This window comes from Ascaphus truei, chromosome 4 (genome assembly GCF_040206685.1).
Source record: "Ascaphus truei isolate aAscTru1 chromosome 4, aAscTru1.hap1, whole genome shotgun sequence".
Classification (NCBI taxonomy): Eukaryota; Metazoa; Chordata; class Amphibia; order Anura; family Ascaphidae; genus Ascaphus; species Ascaphus truei.
In genome coordinates this window covers 65,264,827-65,282,480 of record NC_134486.1, presented here as the reverse complement: position 1 = coordinate 65,282,480, position 17,654 = coordinate 65,264,827, and the positions used below count along the sequence as shown (strand labels likewise).

At 43.1% G+C, this 17,654-nt stretch overlaps 1 protein-coding gene across 6 annotated transcripts in view; it reads left to right on the top strand.

The window, feature by feature from the left end:
- The window catches only part of ASB3 (ankyrin repeat and SOCS box containing 3), a 97,174-nt gene that overhangs the window by 61,907 nt on the left and 17,613 nt on the right, over positions 1–17,654 (top strand). For 5 of the 6 annotated variants that reach the window (XR_012800910.1, XM_075595927.1, XM_075595925.1 and 2 more), the window contains exons 7-8: positions 207–404; positions 9,817–10,068. Coding sequence is in view for 4 of the 6 variants with exons in the window: in XM_075595927.1 (XP_075452042.1) it covers positions 207–404; positions 9,817–10,068 (450 nt within the window). In the remaining 2 variants the exon portion in view is untranslated. Of the gene's footprint in view, positions 1–206; positions 405–9,816; positions 10,069–12,781; positions 12,879–17,654 lie in introns of all 6 variants that reach the window. The other variant, XR_012800911.1, reaches the window with a different exon arrangement.

Sequence of the window (17,654 nt, the reverse complement as noted above, 5' to 3'; positions counted from 1 at the left end):
TATTTTTACAGTACAGATGAACTAACCTACGTGTGCCAAAATTAGCTCACTAAACAATCCATTTAACATAACTAATTCATTGTTCATTAGTGGGTTTTTTTTTCATTTGGTGAAAAAAATACATTTATGGTAGCAATGAACTATAGATGTCTTGGGGCTACCTTGGATGGGTATACCTAGTACATACATATTTGTTTTTTTTGTAGGATTTTGGGCTTGCTGTTACCAGTCACAGATCAAATATGTGACACAGGGAAAGATAAGGTGAGCCCTGTATACTCGGCAGTTTACGGAGGACAGAAGGAGTGCTTGGAAATATTGCTGATGAAAGGCTATAGCCCTGAAGCTCAGATATGCCTGCTGTTTCGGTGTAGAACCCCAATGTGTATGGTTTTTCAAAGAAGGTATGCATGCTCATTACAATTTTGAGTTTTTCTGCTTGAATTTCCCATAGATGTTGTTTGCATCCAAAATATATGTATATTTCAGTCTAGTGGAGGAGTCGGTAACCTTTCAAGGACGGTTTTCTAAAAAAAAATTATTTGTCCAAAATATTCGGAGAGCCGCTACTCGTGTGAATATTCCACCCTAACACACATATATATATATATATATATATATATATATATATATATATATATATATATACACAGTGGTTGACAAATCACCAAAAAATCTACTCGCCACACAAAAAAATCTACTCGCCACCTAGTACCAAACGTGTGCTGCTTGGGCCAATATTTACTCGCCCGGGGGTTAAATCCACTCGCCCGGGGCGAGCAAATGTATAGGTTTGTCGAACACTGTATATATATATATATATACTGTAAACACACTAATGGGTATATCCTGTATAAGCAATAACATAGGACAAACTTATTTTAATCAGAATTAAGGAAAGGAAAAATATGTGGGGGAACAAAATACATTATTTCATTGTTTTTCTGTGCAAAACAGTTTGTCATTTACAAATACACAATACATACATACACTACCCCCCCAAATACACATACACTACACCCCCAAATACATATACACTACCCCCCCAAATACACATACACTACACCCCCAAATACGCACACACTACCCCCAACTACACACACACACAACCCTCCAAAACACACACACATTACCCCCCAAATACACACACAACCCCCCAAATACACACACACACACACACACACACACACACACACACACACACACACACACACACACACACACACACACACACACACACACACACACACACACACAATACCCCCCAAATACACACACACTACCCCCCAAATACACACACACTACCCCCCAAATACACACACACACTCCCCCAAATACACATACACACTACCCCCAAATACACATACTCTACCCCCCCAAATATACCTACACTACACCACAAAATACACACACACTACCCCCCAAATACACATACTCTACCCCCAAATACACACACCACCACCCCCCCCAAATACACAGACACACTACCCCCTGAAATACACAAACACTACCCCTAAAAAAAATAATATATATATATATATATATACATACATACATACATACATACATACATACAGCGTAGGGTTGGGCCTCTTGTTACCGCCAGGCATCTCCCCAGCTGCTGGTCTGCCTCCTGCACTGTCCCATGTCAGGCCTCTCTGTGATGTTGGTGCACGTCAGAACTTGCAGGGCGCGCGCCGGCCTCTGAGAGACCCGGGTTGGGACAGTGCAGAAGGCATGCCAGCAGCTGGGGAGATGCCTGGCGGTGACAAGAGGCCCAACCCTACGCTGTATGTATGTATGTATGTATGCCCAACGGCAACGAAAGGTCCGATAAACGCCAGCCGGACCCCTCTGCAGCCACCGGCAGGACACTGAGCATGAGGCAGCTGTTTGGGAGCGGCAACCTGTGGACGGAGGAGAGCCGCATGTACTGTAGGTGCCGAAAAAGCCGCGTGCGGCTCGGGTGCCGCATGTTGCCGACCCCATATCTAGTGACTAATTGTGAAGGTTTGAAATGAATAACCTTGCACAAAAAAGGAAAAAAAGCATGTTTAATTTTTGTTCCTCAGTCCACAAATCTGCAACAACAAAACAATCTCCAGCAACCAAATGATCACTATAGCAACCTGTTTGTCTGAGAACTTCACTTACTACAATCTTCACTTGATTAGCCCCAAAAAGAAAGAGAAATGCTATCACACTTTAATTATTAAGCTTGAACTCCCCTAACATCCCGGCACACCGATCCTGCACTAGATCTTGTTTTCTCTCCCCTCACTTTTTATAGCGGTTATATGTCACTCTTCTGAGGACACCACCTTTTTGTGACAATTTCACTTTCTGGCTCCTCTTCTCAGTTTACCCCTGTCCTTCTAAGAGACTTGAATATTCCTATAGACAGCCCAAAGGCACCTGCGGCCTAAAAAAATAACCAAACCATCCTCCAGTGTTATTTATTGATGAAATAACTCCTCACCCAATCTGCTGTTTTTTTTTTGTTTTTTCAGACTTTATGCCTTTATTCTCAAATTGACCCTTCTGCTACTATAGACTTTATTTTATTTTTTTAAATGAAATTTCCACCTCTGATACTTTCCATCCCATCCATCCTCTTCACTAGGCACTGAAAAACCAGTTACTCCCACCAAAAGTGGTCATATTTAACCTTTTGCCACTGGTAGAAATATTGCTTAGAAACTTATTTTTTTTTTTTACGACAAACGTATAATCTCCTCCTATGGTTCTGTACTATCCCTTCTAAAAAAATCTTATGATTTCTTCTAGGTGCTCCAGTCTTCAATGTCCATTTTGTTTTTTGTTTTTTAAACACTGCCTCTTATACACCCCATACACCCACCCACTACTAAGGCAGGAGTGGCCTCTAATGATTGAGCCACCTGTGCTAAAGCAGGGATATCCTTAAAGCCTGACCTGTTGGTGGCCCTTGAGGACTCTAGTTGGCCACCACTTTACTAAGGACTCCATATATTTTTAACACTAGAATACACACACCCTACCACCGCATTTCCATACCTTGGAGAGTACTAAGGTGTTACTTGGCAATGCCTTACTAACACACATAGCAAAGGGTAAAATAGCCCCTCCTCGGTCCTCCCAGGGGGCCTAACCACCTTTGGTCAGTGCAGCTAAACACATTACCCACCCCCACTTCACCCACTCTAACAACCCCTGATCCACGTGAATGCCTTCCAACCAAAAACTGGTTAATAGGGCTGTAAGTCATTGATCCAACACTAATAAAGCCTAATATAAAAAACATGATCAAAATACAAATGAAATACATGAAATGGTCATTAGCACCTTGAGTGACAGGTTACCTAGGCCCTTCATTGACTCCCTGTCACTAATAGCAGTTGGTAATATAATAAACCGGTGCCCTTCCCTCCCCCCCCCCCCCACAACCCCCACAACAAACCCCCCCCCAAGAAAAAAAACAATTAAAAAAAATAACCACTTGACGTGCCCCCCCACCAACAAAAAAATCTCAAAAAATGTTAGATTGAGTGTTTAACAAATGATAAACCTATGTCATGTATTTCTATTTTTTCCCCATAGTACTAATCTGTTTTAATTTAAAAAAAAAAGAATGTTTGTTCGAAAAAAAACCAAAGTGTTTCTACATCCTCCAGCGTCGAGGTTTCCCAGGGCTTAAGTCAATGGGCACTTTAAAGTGGAAACAACCAAGTATACACCTTAAATACTTTCAATTCCTTAAAAATATATAGTTCATAATAGGTCTCAAATGTGATACATTATCTAACTAAATACTCCTCTGGGACGCTTGATTGTTGAGGAGACTTGTAAAACATAATAGTATTCACGTTCCTAGGCTTTGAAATAGCCATTATCAACTCTCTCGGTCTTTAGGGAGCCTGACATGATGCTATAATTGAATGAAGCGGATTCTAAATAGATGCTTTTTAAATACGTTACTGGACAGTCTTTTTGTTGTGTGAATTTCTTACCTATGTTTCCAGACACATTTTTTTTTTTCCTTGAAGGTTTTCAGATTTTATTTAATAGCTTGACAGTGACTTGGCCTTTTTTTCTGCAGCTATTGACAGGGCAGGAATCAAGAAAACAAGCATGTTTTGCAAGTAATAGAATCCAGTGGAGATGCTTCCGTTCTCCTGCTTTTTCATGCACATTGTTTTTGATATAAATATATGACCATAATTTAACATTTATCTTTTACAGAAAGATAGGTTTAAGTTCTGTTAATTTGAATTATGGTGATTAAAAAAAAATGCATTTGGTGCACTTGCCAGATCTGCTTCACTTATACAGTACAATGTATTTTGAAAATGATCAAGATGATCGTGGATTTCAAGAAATGGGGAATAAAAGCAGGATTTTTTTTTGTTAGCTTGAATAAATCAACCCTACCTAAAACTGCATATTTCAGGCAGCCAAACAAGTAGATTCCTTTCCCCTAATGACAGCATTTGCATTATAGCACACCTATTAAAGTTAATGTTTCTGCGGTCAGACTGTGGATGATTTTAAATTGCTTGAGGCAGGAACTCATCCAAATCCTTTGTTGCACATGTGAAAACGTACGCCTGGATAATAGCCAGAGTGTTCTCTGCCAGGTCCCTTATAAATTATGTATGAGGTTTGCAGTGAAGCGATGCTTAAGGTTTATTGTATGGCGTTTTACAGTGTATCAATTGGAGCATGTCGCCTGAAATCCCTGTACATCATTAGCTTGTTTTGTTTTGTCTACAGCAAATGACTTAATAAACATTAGATAAGTAGGATAGCCTTCTGACCAGGGAGGCTGCCAGGTGGCTCCCCTCTCCCCCCCGCCCCGAACCCACGTAGAAGGTACAAATAACGGCAGGAACCGGAGCTGAAGGTATAAAAGGCTGCGGCTATTTATTTATAACAAATACCTAATGGGGTAAATGCCACTCTCTGCCAGAGTGCTCATTTGATAGGAGGGGGAGGAGATGGCCTGCCGGCCCTTCAACCGCTGACCTCGTGTCCCCTTTACGAGCAGGGTCTCGAAGTCATGGCTAAATGACCCTGCCCACTCTTACTCCCCCCCGGGCTCAAACAGCCCAGCTCCTAGTCTGGCAAGAACAAGCACCTACCCCCCAAGAGCCGCCACCGACTGGTCTATTTAACCCCTCCCTTAAACTAAGCCCGTTCCGCCAAACCCGCCAGTACCCTTTCCAATCCCTCCTGCAAACTGTTGTTAAAAAGGTCTAACCCGATATCTGACATGTGGACCGACCCCGTCTGCCTGAGTATACCTCCTGAACTAGCATTGAAATCCGTCTGTCTGATTTCCCAGAATATTACCTCCCTGTTTGCAAACAAATGCCCCCAAAGTCGCACTGCGACCAGCAACGGGGAAAGTTCCCGGAACGTCAAGTTCTTCATGAGCTGAGACTCGTGCCAATGTACCCGCCAATGCTCCATGCGCCGCTGAAATAAGCCCCAAAACTCACTGACCCAGCAGCGTCCGTGAACAGCTGTAGCTCGGTGATCTTAGATGGACGCCCTCACCACAAGGTCCGACCTTTGTACTTCCCCAGAAAGTCCAGCCAAACCACCAAGTCCTTGCAAATCTCGACAGTGACCCGGATAAAGTGATTAGGACGACTGAGCCCCGCTGTAGTTGCCAGTAGGCATCTGGAAAAAAACCTCCCCACTGGCATGATCTGCGCATTTTGCTTGGGGATGCGTCCCCCCCGCAGGTAGCACAACGGTGCTTGAAGCGGCGGTTACTGTATGTGCAACGGGAATCGTTGAAAGCCCAGCAAACTCCAGCCTGACTCTCTCTCTCTCTCTGCTTGCCCAAGCCGCCCGCCTGGCGTCCCCCGCTAGACCCCCCTGAAAGGATGCCGGCTTGTCTGCAACAACCCAATCGATCCATAGATTCCTATCCTTCAAGTCCCATGACATATTACCTTTATTCAACACCATTTTCCCCCTGAATTTTACATTGTATGTCCACCAGCCCGTACCACGGTGCCTCTGATGGGCATGCCCAATCATATCCATGTATTTAAACAGAGCTGAACATAAGTGGGGGGCATTCTCCCCAATCACCCCCACTAGGATTTTAAGCGCGCGGGACCAATTGGAAAATGTGCGCGGGAAGAGACTTTTCTCAACATCCTCTTTCCTTACGTCCCCTTTTTTTGATGATCGTGTCAGTGCTTCTCTGTAATCTGGGAGCATGGATAGGAGCTCTACGTAGTCCCCATCCCAAATCTTTTCCTTCTCTTTTGTTAAATGTTTGTCCAACGTGCTGGCAAGACATAAATTCGCGTCCGAGACTGCCCCCCCTGCCCAGCCCTACCGTCTGGCCCCCTCTGTGGATAAAGTGACTGGGCTGAGAGTAGCCGGGGTTGGGATGGTGGTTGCCGGGGTGGGGTTGGGGTTTTCCAGGGGGGGGGGGAGGGCTGGGGTCTGCCAGGGCCGCAATGTGTTCTGGTGCTGCTGCCCTGGCAAAACTAGCTACCTCCTGGATAATCTGCCCGCCACACCCTAGGGGGTTCCTTGTGGCCATGCTAAGCACCCCCATGCTGCCGCTACCCCTAACATTGCGCCAGGGTTTCCTGTATCGACCGCCGTTCCTACGGTGATCGCGAAGGAGGCCGACGCCTGAGGCTCGAAAGCATTTAGCATACCCATTATTGCCGCAGTGAACCTTGCTTTGTCTGCTGCGCTGTGTGACGCTGGATACAGGGGCTGCTCCAACTCTGGAGCTGCTGGCTGCAAATATGCTGCGCCGCCTGGGACTCCTCCCCCTGCTGCTTCCCTTTCACGCTGGGCATTGGAAGCTGTGCAAGCCTTCTGGAAGTCCATCAGCTTCCCAAACGCAAATATCCTGTCGCGCAACCGACCCCTTTTTACCAGTGTAGGTTTCTTACCTATCCTTGGGGACGCAACCTAGGTGACGAACTGGGCCAAACCATCGTCTTCGACTATCGCCTGCTCCGTGTTGTCGAACCAAGCCGGGATCCTCCCGGAGCACTACGATCCTAGCCTGGGCCCTTTGTGCCGCTGGCTATTCATCACACTGCCTGCAACCGCGTCAGGCGGCCGTCTTATTCTTCCACCACCCGCGACTGTCGCTGGTGGCCGTTTTGTTCCCCCACCGCCTGCAACCACTACAGACGGCCGAATTGCACTGCCGCCGCCCTTCAACTGCTGCGGGCAGCTGTTCTGGTCTCCTTGAACCTCCTGCACTTGCCACTGTGGCAGGCGGCAACCTTAAAAACAAAAAGAAAACCGGCGCCTTACATGTCCAAATAATGAGATTCTGGAAGTCCAATAAGTGTAGAAAAGTGTCCAAATACAAAAACCCTTCTGATCCTTTGCTACCAGATGGTCAGATGCGGTTTCCGCCGTGCGTTCCGTGATATGTGAAGAAAACACAGAGAGAAATATAGTGCAATACTGCCAACAAATGATTTTGGCTGACACTGATTAAGAACATATAACAAAGACTAAAATGACATACAAAACAATACAAAACAAAACACTACACCACATTAAGACAAACAAGGCTGAAAGTATAAAAAGCTATTTTAATATATAAGTAAAACAACATAAAATTGTTAATGTGCGGATGACTGAGAGACCGCCGGTCCGATGGGTTAAAACCGGAACCCTACTCACAGGATAGTAAAAGTATGCAGGCAATGGATAACGGCCGCAGAGAGGTACACAATCCTCCTCCGGTCACACTGGAGCGTTCTTAGAAGTACTACTGCGTTACCCCGCTTCCCTGGGGCGTATACTCCATCACTGGGGGGGCGGACCTTGAGGTGGAAGACTCTTCTCGTTTCCGATCCACGTCTGTCGCGTTGCTCTTGTCACTCCGTCAGATTAAGCTCTGAACTTTACCCTACGCGTTTCGTGCGCATGCGCACACTTCTTCTGGGGATATGTACCTTGCCACCACACCGCCCGCGACAGTTACGGGCGGCTGTTCTGCGTTATGAGACACCCAGCCTTGTGGCCAGAGGCTGCCGCCCTGCATGCGCCTGCTGCCGCACCCTTCACGGCCGTGCCTCATCGACTGCTCCATGGCGGGGGGCGGCCCTAGCGGTTTTTTAGCGTGCGACGCTGCAGGAATGTACCTGCCTTGTCCGCAACCTTGGCATAGTCTGTTCGTGAACAATGTGTTTAGCTGCCAGTCCAACCAGCCCTCTTCGTGGTTCAATGCCTCGGCTTGGAGAAGACTAATTTGTTCTGCTACCGGTAGCGCCATTGCTAGTGTGGGATGAAGGTAACGCAGCGCGGCGGGAGAGGGAACCCCCCCTGCTGGAAAAAACAGTGTGTGCACCACCGTGCCCGCCCCCAGATCCCCCGCACCAGGGGCACTGCACACTACCTCAGCCCCACTGGCCCGAGGGGCCGCGGAATGGCCTAATCGCCCGCCCTGCCTCCATTAAGCCTAGAAGCCGGAGGGATAGCTGCGGCCCGGGAAGCGGCGTTCACACGCTGTTGCAAGCTCCCATCCACTCCCCACGACCCGAGCGGCTGCTGGGAGCATCCATGCTTCCCCGAGTGGGGAATCGGCATCACTTGATTGAGGGAGGGAAGGCCACCAACCGACCAGCTGTCTCACCCCGCGCTGCTGAGCGCATCCCGCTCCCCCACCCCCCGCACACAGCTCCCGCCTCGGGCGGGCAACCACGGGAACCGGGGGTGGGGAAACACCGGTGGATGTCATCAGTACAATAATTAAGTGAGCATTGCACTTACCGTGCACCGCAGAGAGAGTAGGGGAAAGCAGGTAAATAGCTGGCGGGCAGTGAACAGGCTGCGCTCCCCGCCAGCAGGGCCTTAAATAGGTCTTATGTAGCCCCTCCCCTGGTTAGGGAGGGAGGTGTGGGGGCGGGCCAGAGAGTGGGAAGCAAGCGCCCCTGTCAGAAGACCCTCCCGCTGATGGCTAGGGTGCCACTTTATTTTTCTACGTTTGCGGCTTTTGATCTTTATTGAATGGTGCTGGCTGGGGAAGTACACAAAATAGTTTTTGGGGAATTAAAAGATTTTCTACAGCAAAATGGGCAGATTGCAATTTGATGTCCATTTCTAATTTCTCATAAAAGTTGTCTTAATGTGATACGCACTATATTTTCCTCACAATCTTCTTAACATATAAAAAGCAAGTCCCTTGCTGACACACTTACCACAACACCTTCCTACTGTGTCTGTATGTTCTTTTTACTTACCAATTAGATTGTAAGCTCTTCGGGGCAAGAACTAATTTTCCTAAATGTTACTTTTGTGGCAGAAGCACTTCTTCCCATTATGTGTTATTTATATTATTTGTTATTTATTTGATTGTCACGTGTATTACTGCTGTGAATTGCTATGTACATTAATGGTGCTATATAAATATAGATACATACATACAGTACTGTACATAAAAGTCAGAGCACGTATCTTTTGCTGCATTTATTTTTATTTCAGCAATTGGGTTCGATTGCTGCCAGGCTAACTGACTAAAATACATGTATTCTAATGGGTTCTAGTGGTCAGCTATTTAGTTGCATTTTGTCTTTTAGGGCATCATGGAATGTGAAAGGAATAACAATCATACTGTCCTATGAAGTGATTGTTTATGGGATATACGTAGCAGATTTCATTAAAAAAATAAAGGTCATTTCATTTATTTGAAAGAGTAAATCTTAATTATTTGTTTCAGTTAATAAAGTATAATATAAATGCAGTTATGAATATATCAAATAAAAATCCTACAGTATGTTATAAACACATAGATCCTTTAAAAAGTCAAACATTTTCCTTTTTGTTTTATTCCAGAAACTTTGGAATGGCACAGTTGCTTCTCAAATATGGATTCAGGCTATCTAGTGTATATTTGCAGAATTGTTTGGAGGTTGGCAATTTAGTTTTGTTTCGCTACTTTCTAAACCAACGCTGCCCTTTGCCATCTGGGGATGAACTAGCTGCATTTAAACTACATTCATCTAAATCACAGCATGACCACAGAGAATGGCTTCCCTACTTACTGCTGGCAGGATTCAATCCCCTAAATCTGTTGGACAATGTGTGGTAAGAGATTTTATCTTTCTCCTCCCACTGTTGATGGTGGCTGTAATGTATGTAAATGTGGACTCCGATTAACCTTTTAAATGCGTAACACATTACAAACTTTTAGCAGAACTACAGATGAAGCAGGATTTACTGCCTCCGTGGGCGTGCGAGGTTGTGCGTGAGGATTAACTCAGCGGGAGTCGTTACTTCTGAGTGTGGCCACCGCAGCGTTAATCCCCGTCTGTAAGAGCTGCGCAGAAGAGTCACAGAGAGAAGTCGTCTCTCTCTGTGTCTCCCTCAGCAGCTATTAAAGGAGCATTCATTTCAGCGCCGGGGACCCCCTGCTTCTGGAGATTATAAGCAGCGAGGATGTAGAGGAGCACAGCAGCGTTTCTTAGCAGCATACCAGCTAGTGGATCGCCAAAATGAAGGTAACTCCAAACAGGGATAGGTATTAAAAAGTGATTTAATGGTCAGTGCAAAAAAAACACAACAATGGTAGGAACGCACCTACGCGTTTCGTCCGTAAAGGACTTTCTCAAGGTGTTTGCGTTTTTGTCCTTTTCTAATGATTATACATTTATGGTATGATGTCTTTATTATATATGTTTATGTCAAAGCACAATTATGCATCATCAAGGGTCTAATTGTTTTTTTAAACTTTTTGATAATTATGGAGAATACATTCTCTTTTAATAATACTGGTCATATCCAAGTATTAAATATTAACATGTGTAACACACATGAACTATATTAGATATATATATATATATATTATTACCATATACCATAGGTATCAATATCCAGTATTTCTCCCTTCCCCCACTTCCTTTCTCCTTAATTATTCTTTTCGATTAGTTTTCACTACATGTTCTTTCTTATGGTTCTTTTCAATAGTATTTCTAATTTTTATTATTTTCTCTTTTGTGTTTGAAATTTTTTTTTTTTAATCACTTATGTTATAACTCATCATGAGTATTTTTGTGCACCTTTTATATTGATTGCTGGATTCAGTACAAATAGATAATTGCATACTATTAGTAATACGCTAAAGTATAGGTTATATCAAGTTTATATATACTATCTTCAGTGTATGATTCCAGCTATAACAATATATTGAGATTGGGAATGAGAGTTCCCTGTTCCCTTAGTATTTTTTTACACATTTATTCATATACTTTTTATGTTGCCAGGGATTAGGATTGTTAGCCTCTACCATTACTTATTTAGTACTGTATGTACAATTGTAGGCATTGATTTGGTTACTCCTACAAAGGCTTCCATATTAAGTATATTTTTAATATTATTTTTTCTTTGGTTATTGATTGATTTTGTCTGCCTTCCTCCCCCCCCTTTTTTCCTTTTCTAAGGGGACAAGCTTAATCTTATATCCATTGGTCTTGTCTATATGAGTTTTCTATGTACAATATGCGTGTTTGACAATTTTTTTTGATTAAAGTTTTCGTATTCAATATTATGTTTTTTGCAGCCAATCACGGCGCTTTATGTATTCTCTCCATTATGGGCGCGAGTAAGGAGTGTACCGCGCGTCATAGTAGCGACGAGATTACCGGTCGCATGGAGATGATGTCATAAATGCCGCGATTTTGGCGCGAAAGTGTTTATGGATATAAGGATGCATCTGTGAACTTCTCTTTACACCTTGAGAAAGTCCTTTACGGATGAAACGCGTAGGTGCGTTCCTACCATTGTTGTGTTTTTTTTGCACTGACCATTAAATCACTTTTTAATACCTATCCCTGTTTGGAGTTACCTTCATTTTGGCGATCCACTAGCTGGTATGCTGCTAAGAAACGCTGCTGTGCTCCTCTACATCCTCGCTGCTTGTGTTTACCCTGAGAGGACTGCACGCTGGAACGGATCCACCCATCAAGGACACCACTAAGGAAGGTAAAGGGCCTTGGCCCATTATACTATTTCCCTCCAGTGCTGGACTGATTGAGTTATTTCCCCAGGGTGTAGTACACTATCATCAGGAGACCTATTTTGGGGTACCCGCGTGGGGACCACCAGGCCTCTAGTTTCTCACCCTGGGATGTTATGGATTATACTCTATGTCCTTGAACCTGGATCCATTATGGAATATGGAATTATCATAATTACAATGAGCTATTTATGGTGATGCACCAAAACACCACTTACCTATCTGGAGATTATAAACCTTTATAGGGAGTGCCGGTAGCAGCTCCGGAACCAATTAATTGGGTTTACTTCCGAAGGACCCCCTGCTTCAATACAGTATAAAAAAAGAGAAATATTTGATTGCTGTATGAGCTGCTCAGAGAGACAGAGAGAGAGACTGCTTCTCTCTGGGACGACTCTGCTCATCTATTACAGACTCTGGTCTGGGACGATTAACACTGCTTTGATTCTCTCGGGCTGCAAAATGTACCACTTTCGGGTGCTGCAGATTTCGGCCTGTCAGTCTGCGGCAATGGAGGCAGTAAATCTTACTACATCTTTAGCTCTTACTATTAATAGTAATGTAGTTGGCCATTATCAAATGGTTACAAATCATTCCGTTTTATTGAACTCTAACTTGTGGCTTTATGAGTTTTTCAACTTTTGTTTCGAGTTCAATATTCATATGTTCATGTACAATTTCCCTGTTGCATGTTTATGTAGCTTTGTCACTGCAGATCCCTTATGCTCTTAATTCCTTTGCCATTTCATATATTGTCTTTTATATATAAAACACCATTTTTCACAGTGCGATTAAAATGGAGGAACAAAATGATATATAACAGAAAGATAAACCAAATAAATTAATTGCACTATTGGAGGATATGTATGACTACAGACTTAAGGTAACTTGAAGAATAGTACCACTTAGTAAATATGACCCTACACATTTGCCGCACTCATCTGTAAATTAGGGAGGTCTACATACTGTACTGATCTTATACTACTTTAAAGCGTCATTCATCTGTGCTGGTTTTGTAGATTTGTATACTATATGTGGGTCCTTTATGGCTCAACAGCTAGGCAATCATTTTATTTCTAAGAAAAGGGAAAATGTGCTTTTGAATAGTTCTGTAGCCTGGGTTTTCAGATCGTACTGACTACTGCAGTAATAGTTTAAGACTTAAGAGTTTAATTAAAATATTTCACATCTCGACATTACATGTTTATATTACATTTTGGTAGAGACACGGTAATTATAATACAATATTATATAAATCGTTAGATCATAATCAGCCCATGTCAATCCACTAATGGATGAAGGCCTCCCCAATGATCTTCCATGTACTGCAGATGCCACTCCTTCACATTGCGCCAATAAAAAAAAATGTATTTCATCCTCCCAGCTTACTTTTGGTCGTCATCTTGGTATTTTGGAATCCAGCGAGTGCCATCCCTGTCCAACGATGATCATTGCGTGTGTGTATGTATGTATGTGTGTATATATATATATATAATTACATACATACAGCAGGGCCCCGCTTTTCTGCGATACGGCGGCACCGAGAAGGGGTCCTCCATGTTGGCTCGTAAAACACACATGCGCAGAACGCGCATGCGTAGACCATAGTTTGCGCGTGCATACCGTAGGTTGCGCATGTGCAGAACGGCGAAAATGCCGGTTTGCGCATGCATAGACCTGAAAATCGCCGGATCCGCTTTCCGGTGATTTTCACTATACGGCGAGCCCCTGGAACTGAATATATTATATATATACACACATATATATATATACACACACACACATATATATATATATATATATATATATATACACGCACACAGCTCAATCCCGTGATAGCGTGATCCGCTATACCGCGGTGTGAGCGTGACTCCCGAATTAGAACATGTACCATTCCTAATTCCCATGGCTGAGGACGCGACCCAGCTCCTCTGACACACACGAGACTGTCCTGGAAGCGGCGCCGAATGAATTAGGTCGGCTGTGGTTGGTTGTTTTTTTTTTTCTCTCTATTCTATCCAATTCTTTATTTGATAATGGACAAAAATGTACATTAAAGTATACACTATTAAGAATTATCTTGTCTTTTTTTTCACCACCTCTTCAGTGTCTTTTCTTTTTAAATACCAGCTTCTGGAGTAACCAGTCCCCATGAGGGAGCTCAGGAGACGTTTTCCATTGTTAAAAAAAATATTTCATGCACGAGATCAGTAAATTCAAACCTCCATTGAAAGTTCTCCACTTGGCACAGTCAAAGCCCTCAGCAGCACAAGAGATCTGGTTACAGCAGTTTGAGTCAAGTATTCTGGGTTAAATAGGTGACATCCCTGGACCAGAGAACCACAGACGTGCAACTGGACAAAGCCCCTAAGCAAATATTTCCACTTAGCAATAAATACGCCGGGAAGAGGTGAGGACTGGATTTAAACACAGTTCATATAATATAATCGTTCCTTCGTGGTCGAATCTTTGTTCCCATATTGTCAAAGCCATAAATAGCTTTTGTGGGGCTTCTACGGATATTAGAAAACTGGATGCCAGTTTTGTTTTGTTATTAAAAAATATATAGTGCCCAAATAAAATTCGACCCCTTGCGCCATATAATATGGTCAATTAGTTGTTTTGCTGGGAGAGCGCTGATAACTGAGAGGATTAACCCGTCTGGCAGCTGAAAGGTAATGGAAACCTTAATTTGCCACTGAAAGAGACTTCTAACCGCCCATTCCTGTAAATGAGCGTGCTACACTGTATAGTGCTTACATCTCCCTGGGGAAAATAGAAGTACAGTCTGCCAAACTGATTTTACACAATGCGGTTTCATTCCGCTGGTCCCTATCACACATGAATAGCCACGCCGGGGCAACCTCTATCCCTTCTAGTAGGCTAAAGAGCATTAGGATTGGCATATGGAGGCAGCAGGTAATTTTCGGTAGAAGCTGGTTTTCCCTCCCTCCATGGTGTCGGATCCGTAAGTGGCAAGACACGCACAACACACACACACACTGTCCCTTTAACGGAGCTGGCTCTCGCGCTTATCTGTCAGCCAGAAACTGACAGCTGAAACAGAGAGACAGAACTGCCAGATGCCAGGTGGGTAAATCCTGCTTGGGGTTGCCGCTGTGCCACTGGGTCTGGGAACGCTGGGAGAGTGATCCCAGCTCTCCCCTCTGGCGGACGCGGAAACCCTGATTGCGGCGGCCATTTTCCCCCCGCGATCCCGGTTATAACGCGGTATCATTATGTGGATCCCAAGCACTGCGTTATAATGGGGTTCAGGTGTGTGTGTGTGTATGTATGTATGTTTATATATATATATGAGATTGCTGTGGAGCCTACTGTCCAGGTTATATATTTTATTTGCACTCATCTACATTATTGCACTCCTGCTGCTTTGCTAGCATTTTGCTACCAGCCATTCAGACATTCAAGTTCCTGTTTACACTGTGAACTCTCCCCGGCTGAAACCTCGCTGACATCATCAAGTTCACGCGAGACTCCATTCAGTGTATGCTCTGTGTAGCACCAGAGAGAGGGGAAGGCGGCGTCCCTCGTGGCTTTCGGTCCCTGCCAGGACCTAGAGGGGCTATTGTGGCAAGACACACCGTGGACATCACACCGAAGTCCTCCTCCTTGGGTTCCTGCATCTGAACGGGCTGAGTTGTACTCAAAAATGCATTTTTTTCAGCTTTGTTTGTGAGTGTGCATTTTTATCCCTTACTCCATAAATGTATTGTTATACAATTTTACGCTATGAGTGCGCCTGTTTTTTCTGTGTTTTTGTAGATATCCTAAGGAAGTGGTGTTCCCTTCATTCGGGCTGCAGAGACTCTTTTGGATAGCAATTGGAACATTTTGGGATTTGTATATCTTTTACATATATTTTTCTGGACATTTTCTTTTTTGATATTTTATTATGTATTTTATTGGTTCATTTTTTTTAATTTTTTACTACATCCACTGTGCTTAGCATAGGTTTTTTACTTTTATTTGTAATAACATTTTCCATTTCACTTTTATTTATATTTTTACTCTATAGAGATTTTATATAGTGATAGGTTGGCGCTAATATATTTCTTCTTTTGTTGTGATATATATATATATATACATACACATACACATACACATACATACACTAGTTAACCAAACTCAAAATGACACATGTATAATAAATTAAAATTATATCAATATTTTTAAGTCTCGATGTGAAATATCGAATTGCTAATGATCTATATTTTCAATTCACTATATGCCATGCGTGGTATATACAACATTAAAAAAAAAAGTGATATACGTGTGTAGCGCTTATACAGTATGCATGAATTGCAAGTGAGTATTTAACTCCATTCAGTGTAAACAAGAAGAATGTATTCTATAGCCTAATGGGCTCAAAAAATTGGGTCCTGGAATAAGCCAATGCCAAAAATAAAAGGATAATTTAATTTTATTTTTCAACTCTATCAAGCATAATATTAAATCTACATTTTTACCATGGAGCATGCACTTTCTTTTTTGTTTGTGTATATACATACATATGATTCTGTCTGCACCTCAGCAATCCTAGATACATTAGGAAGACAAAAAGTTGAAGAAGCATACATTGATATTATAAAGAACAGTTTTGAGAATTCCACATCAACCCTTATATTACATCAAGATATAAGCAAGATGAGGATCAGCAAGAGAGTGTGGCACGGAGACAACATGTCACCAAAGCTTTTCACAGCAACACTTTTGTTCAAGATATTAGATTGGGGATGAAAAAGGAGTCAACATGAACAGTGAATAGGAGTCACCTACGATTTGCACATGACATTATCTTTGCCACAAATCCAGAAAGCCTGCAGCAACAAACTAGAAAACGTGCCGACGCAAATAAGAATGTGTGCCTCCATATGAATCTCCACAAGACCAAAGTGATGTTCAACAAATGTCAAGTCTGCAAAGATAAAAAAAAATGGCATAGAAAAAAGTCAAAGACTGTCTACCTTGGCAAGCAAATAACAATGCATTGGATCCTTTTGAATAAAATGAATAGGAAGAAGATGGGATAGAAGGCATTTGGAAGGAACAAGACCATCTTTCAATGGAACCTTCCACTGCTGTGCCTCAAGAGGAAAGTTTTCGACCAGTGTATTCTGCCTGTGTTCACATATGAATGTGAAATTAATCTTTCTGCTGGGGGAAGCCGTGGGATCCAAGCTTCGACTTCCCTCTGGCAGAGGGGAATCCTCGCTGAGGGTGGTCCCATTCTGCAGTAATGGATCAGCTGCAGCAATGCAGGGGGATGCCGCTGCTGTCACTTTCAATGGAGCCACAGCGATTTTGCTTTTTAAATGTGAAACTGACGTGTGTGTGTGTTGCATTTAAAGTGATCTCGCTCACTTTCAAATAAGCCCGTTCTAAATTAATATATAGGAGAAAACTGTTACAAATTGTGTATATAGTATTTAACTTTCACATAAACCAGCTACGGGTCAGATGTTGGCATCTGAAAACCGTACAGTGGCAGTTGCATAAAAAAGCTACAGTAAGCCTAATTATTAAACATGTCTTACTCTATTGGAAACACTTTTCTTTTTTCCCCCTCCCCTTCCAACTTTGTCTGACTTGCAAGAATTCTATTTATTGTGCCTGTCTTCGGCCTTTTCAGAATATCCAA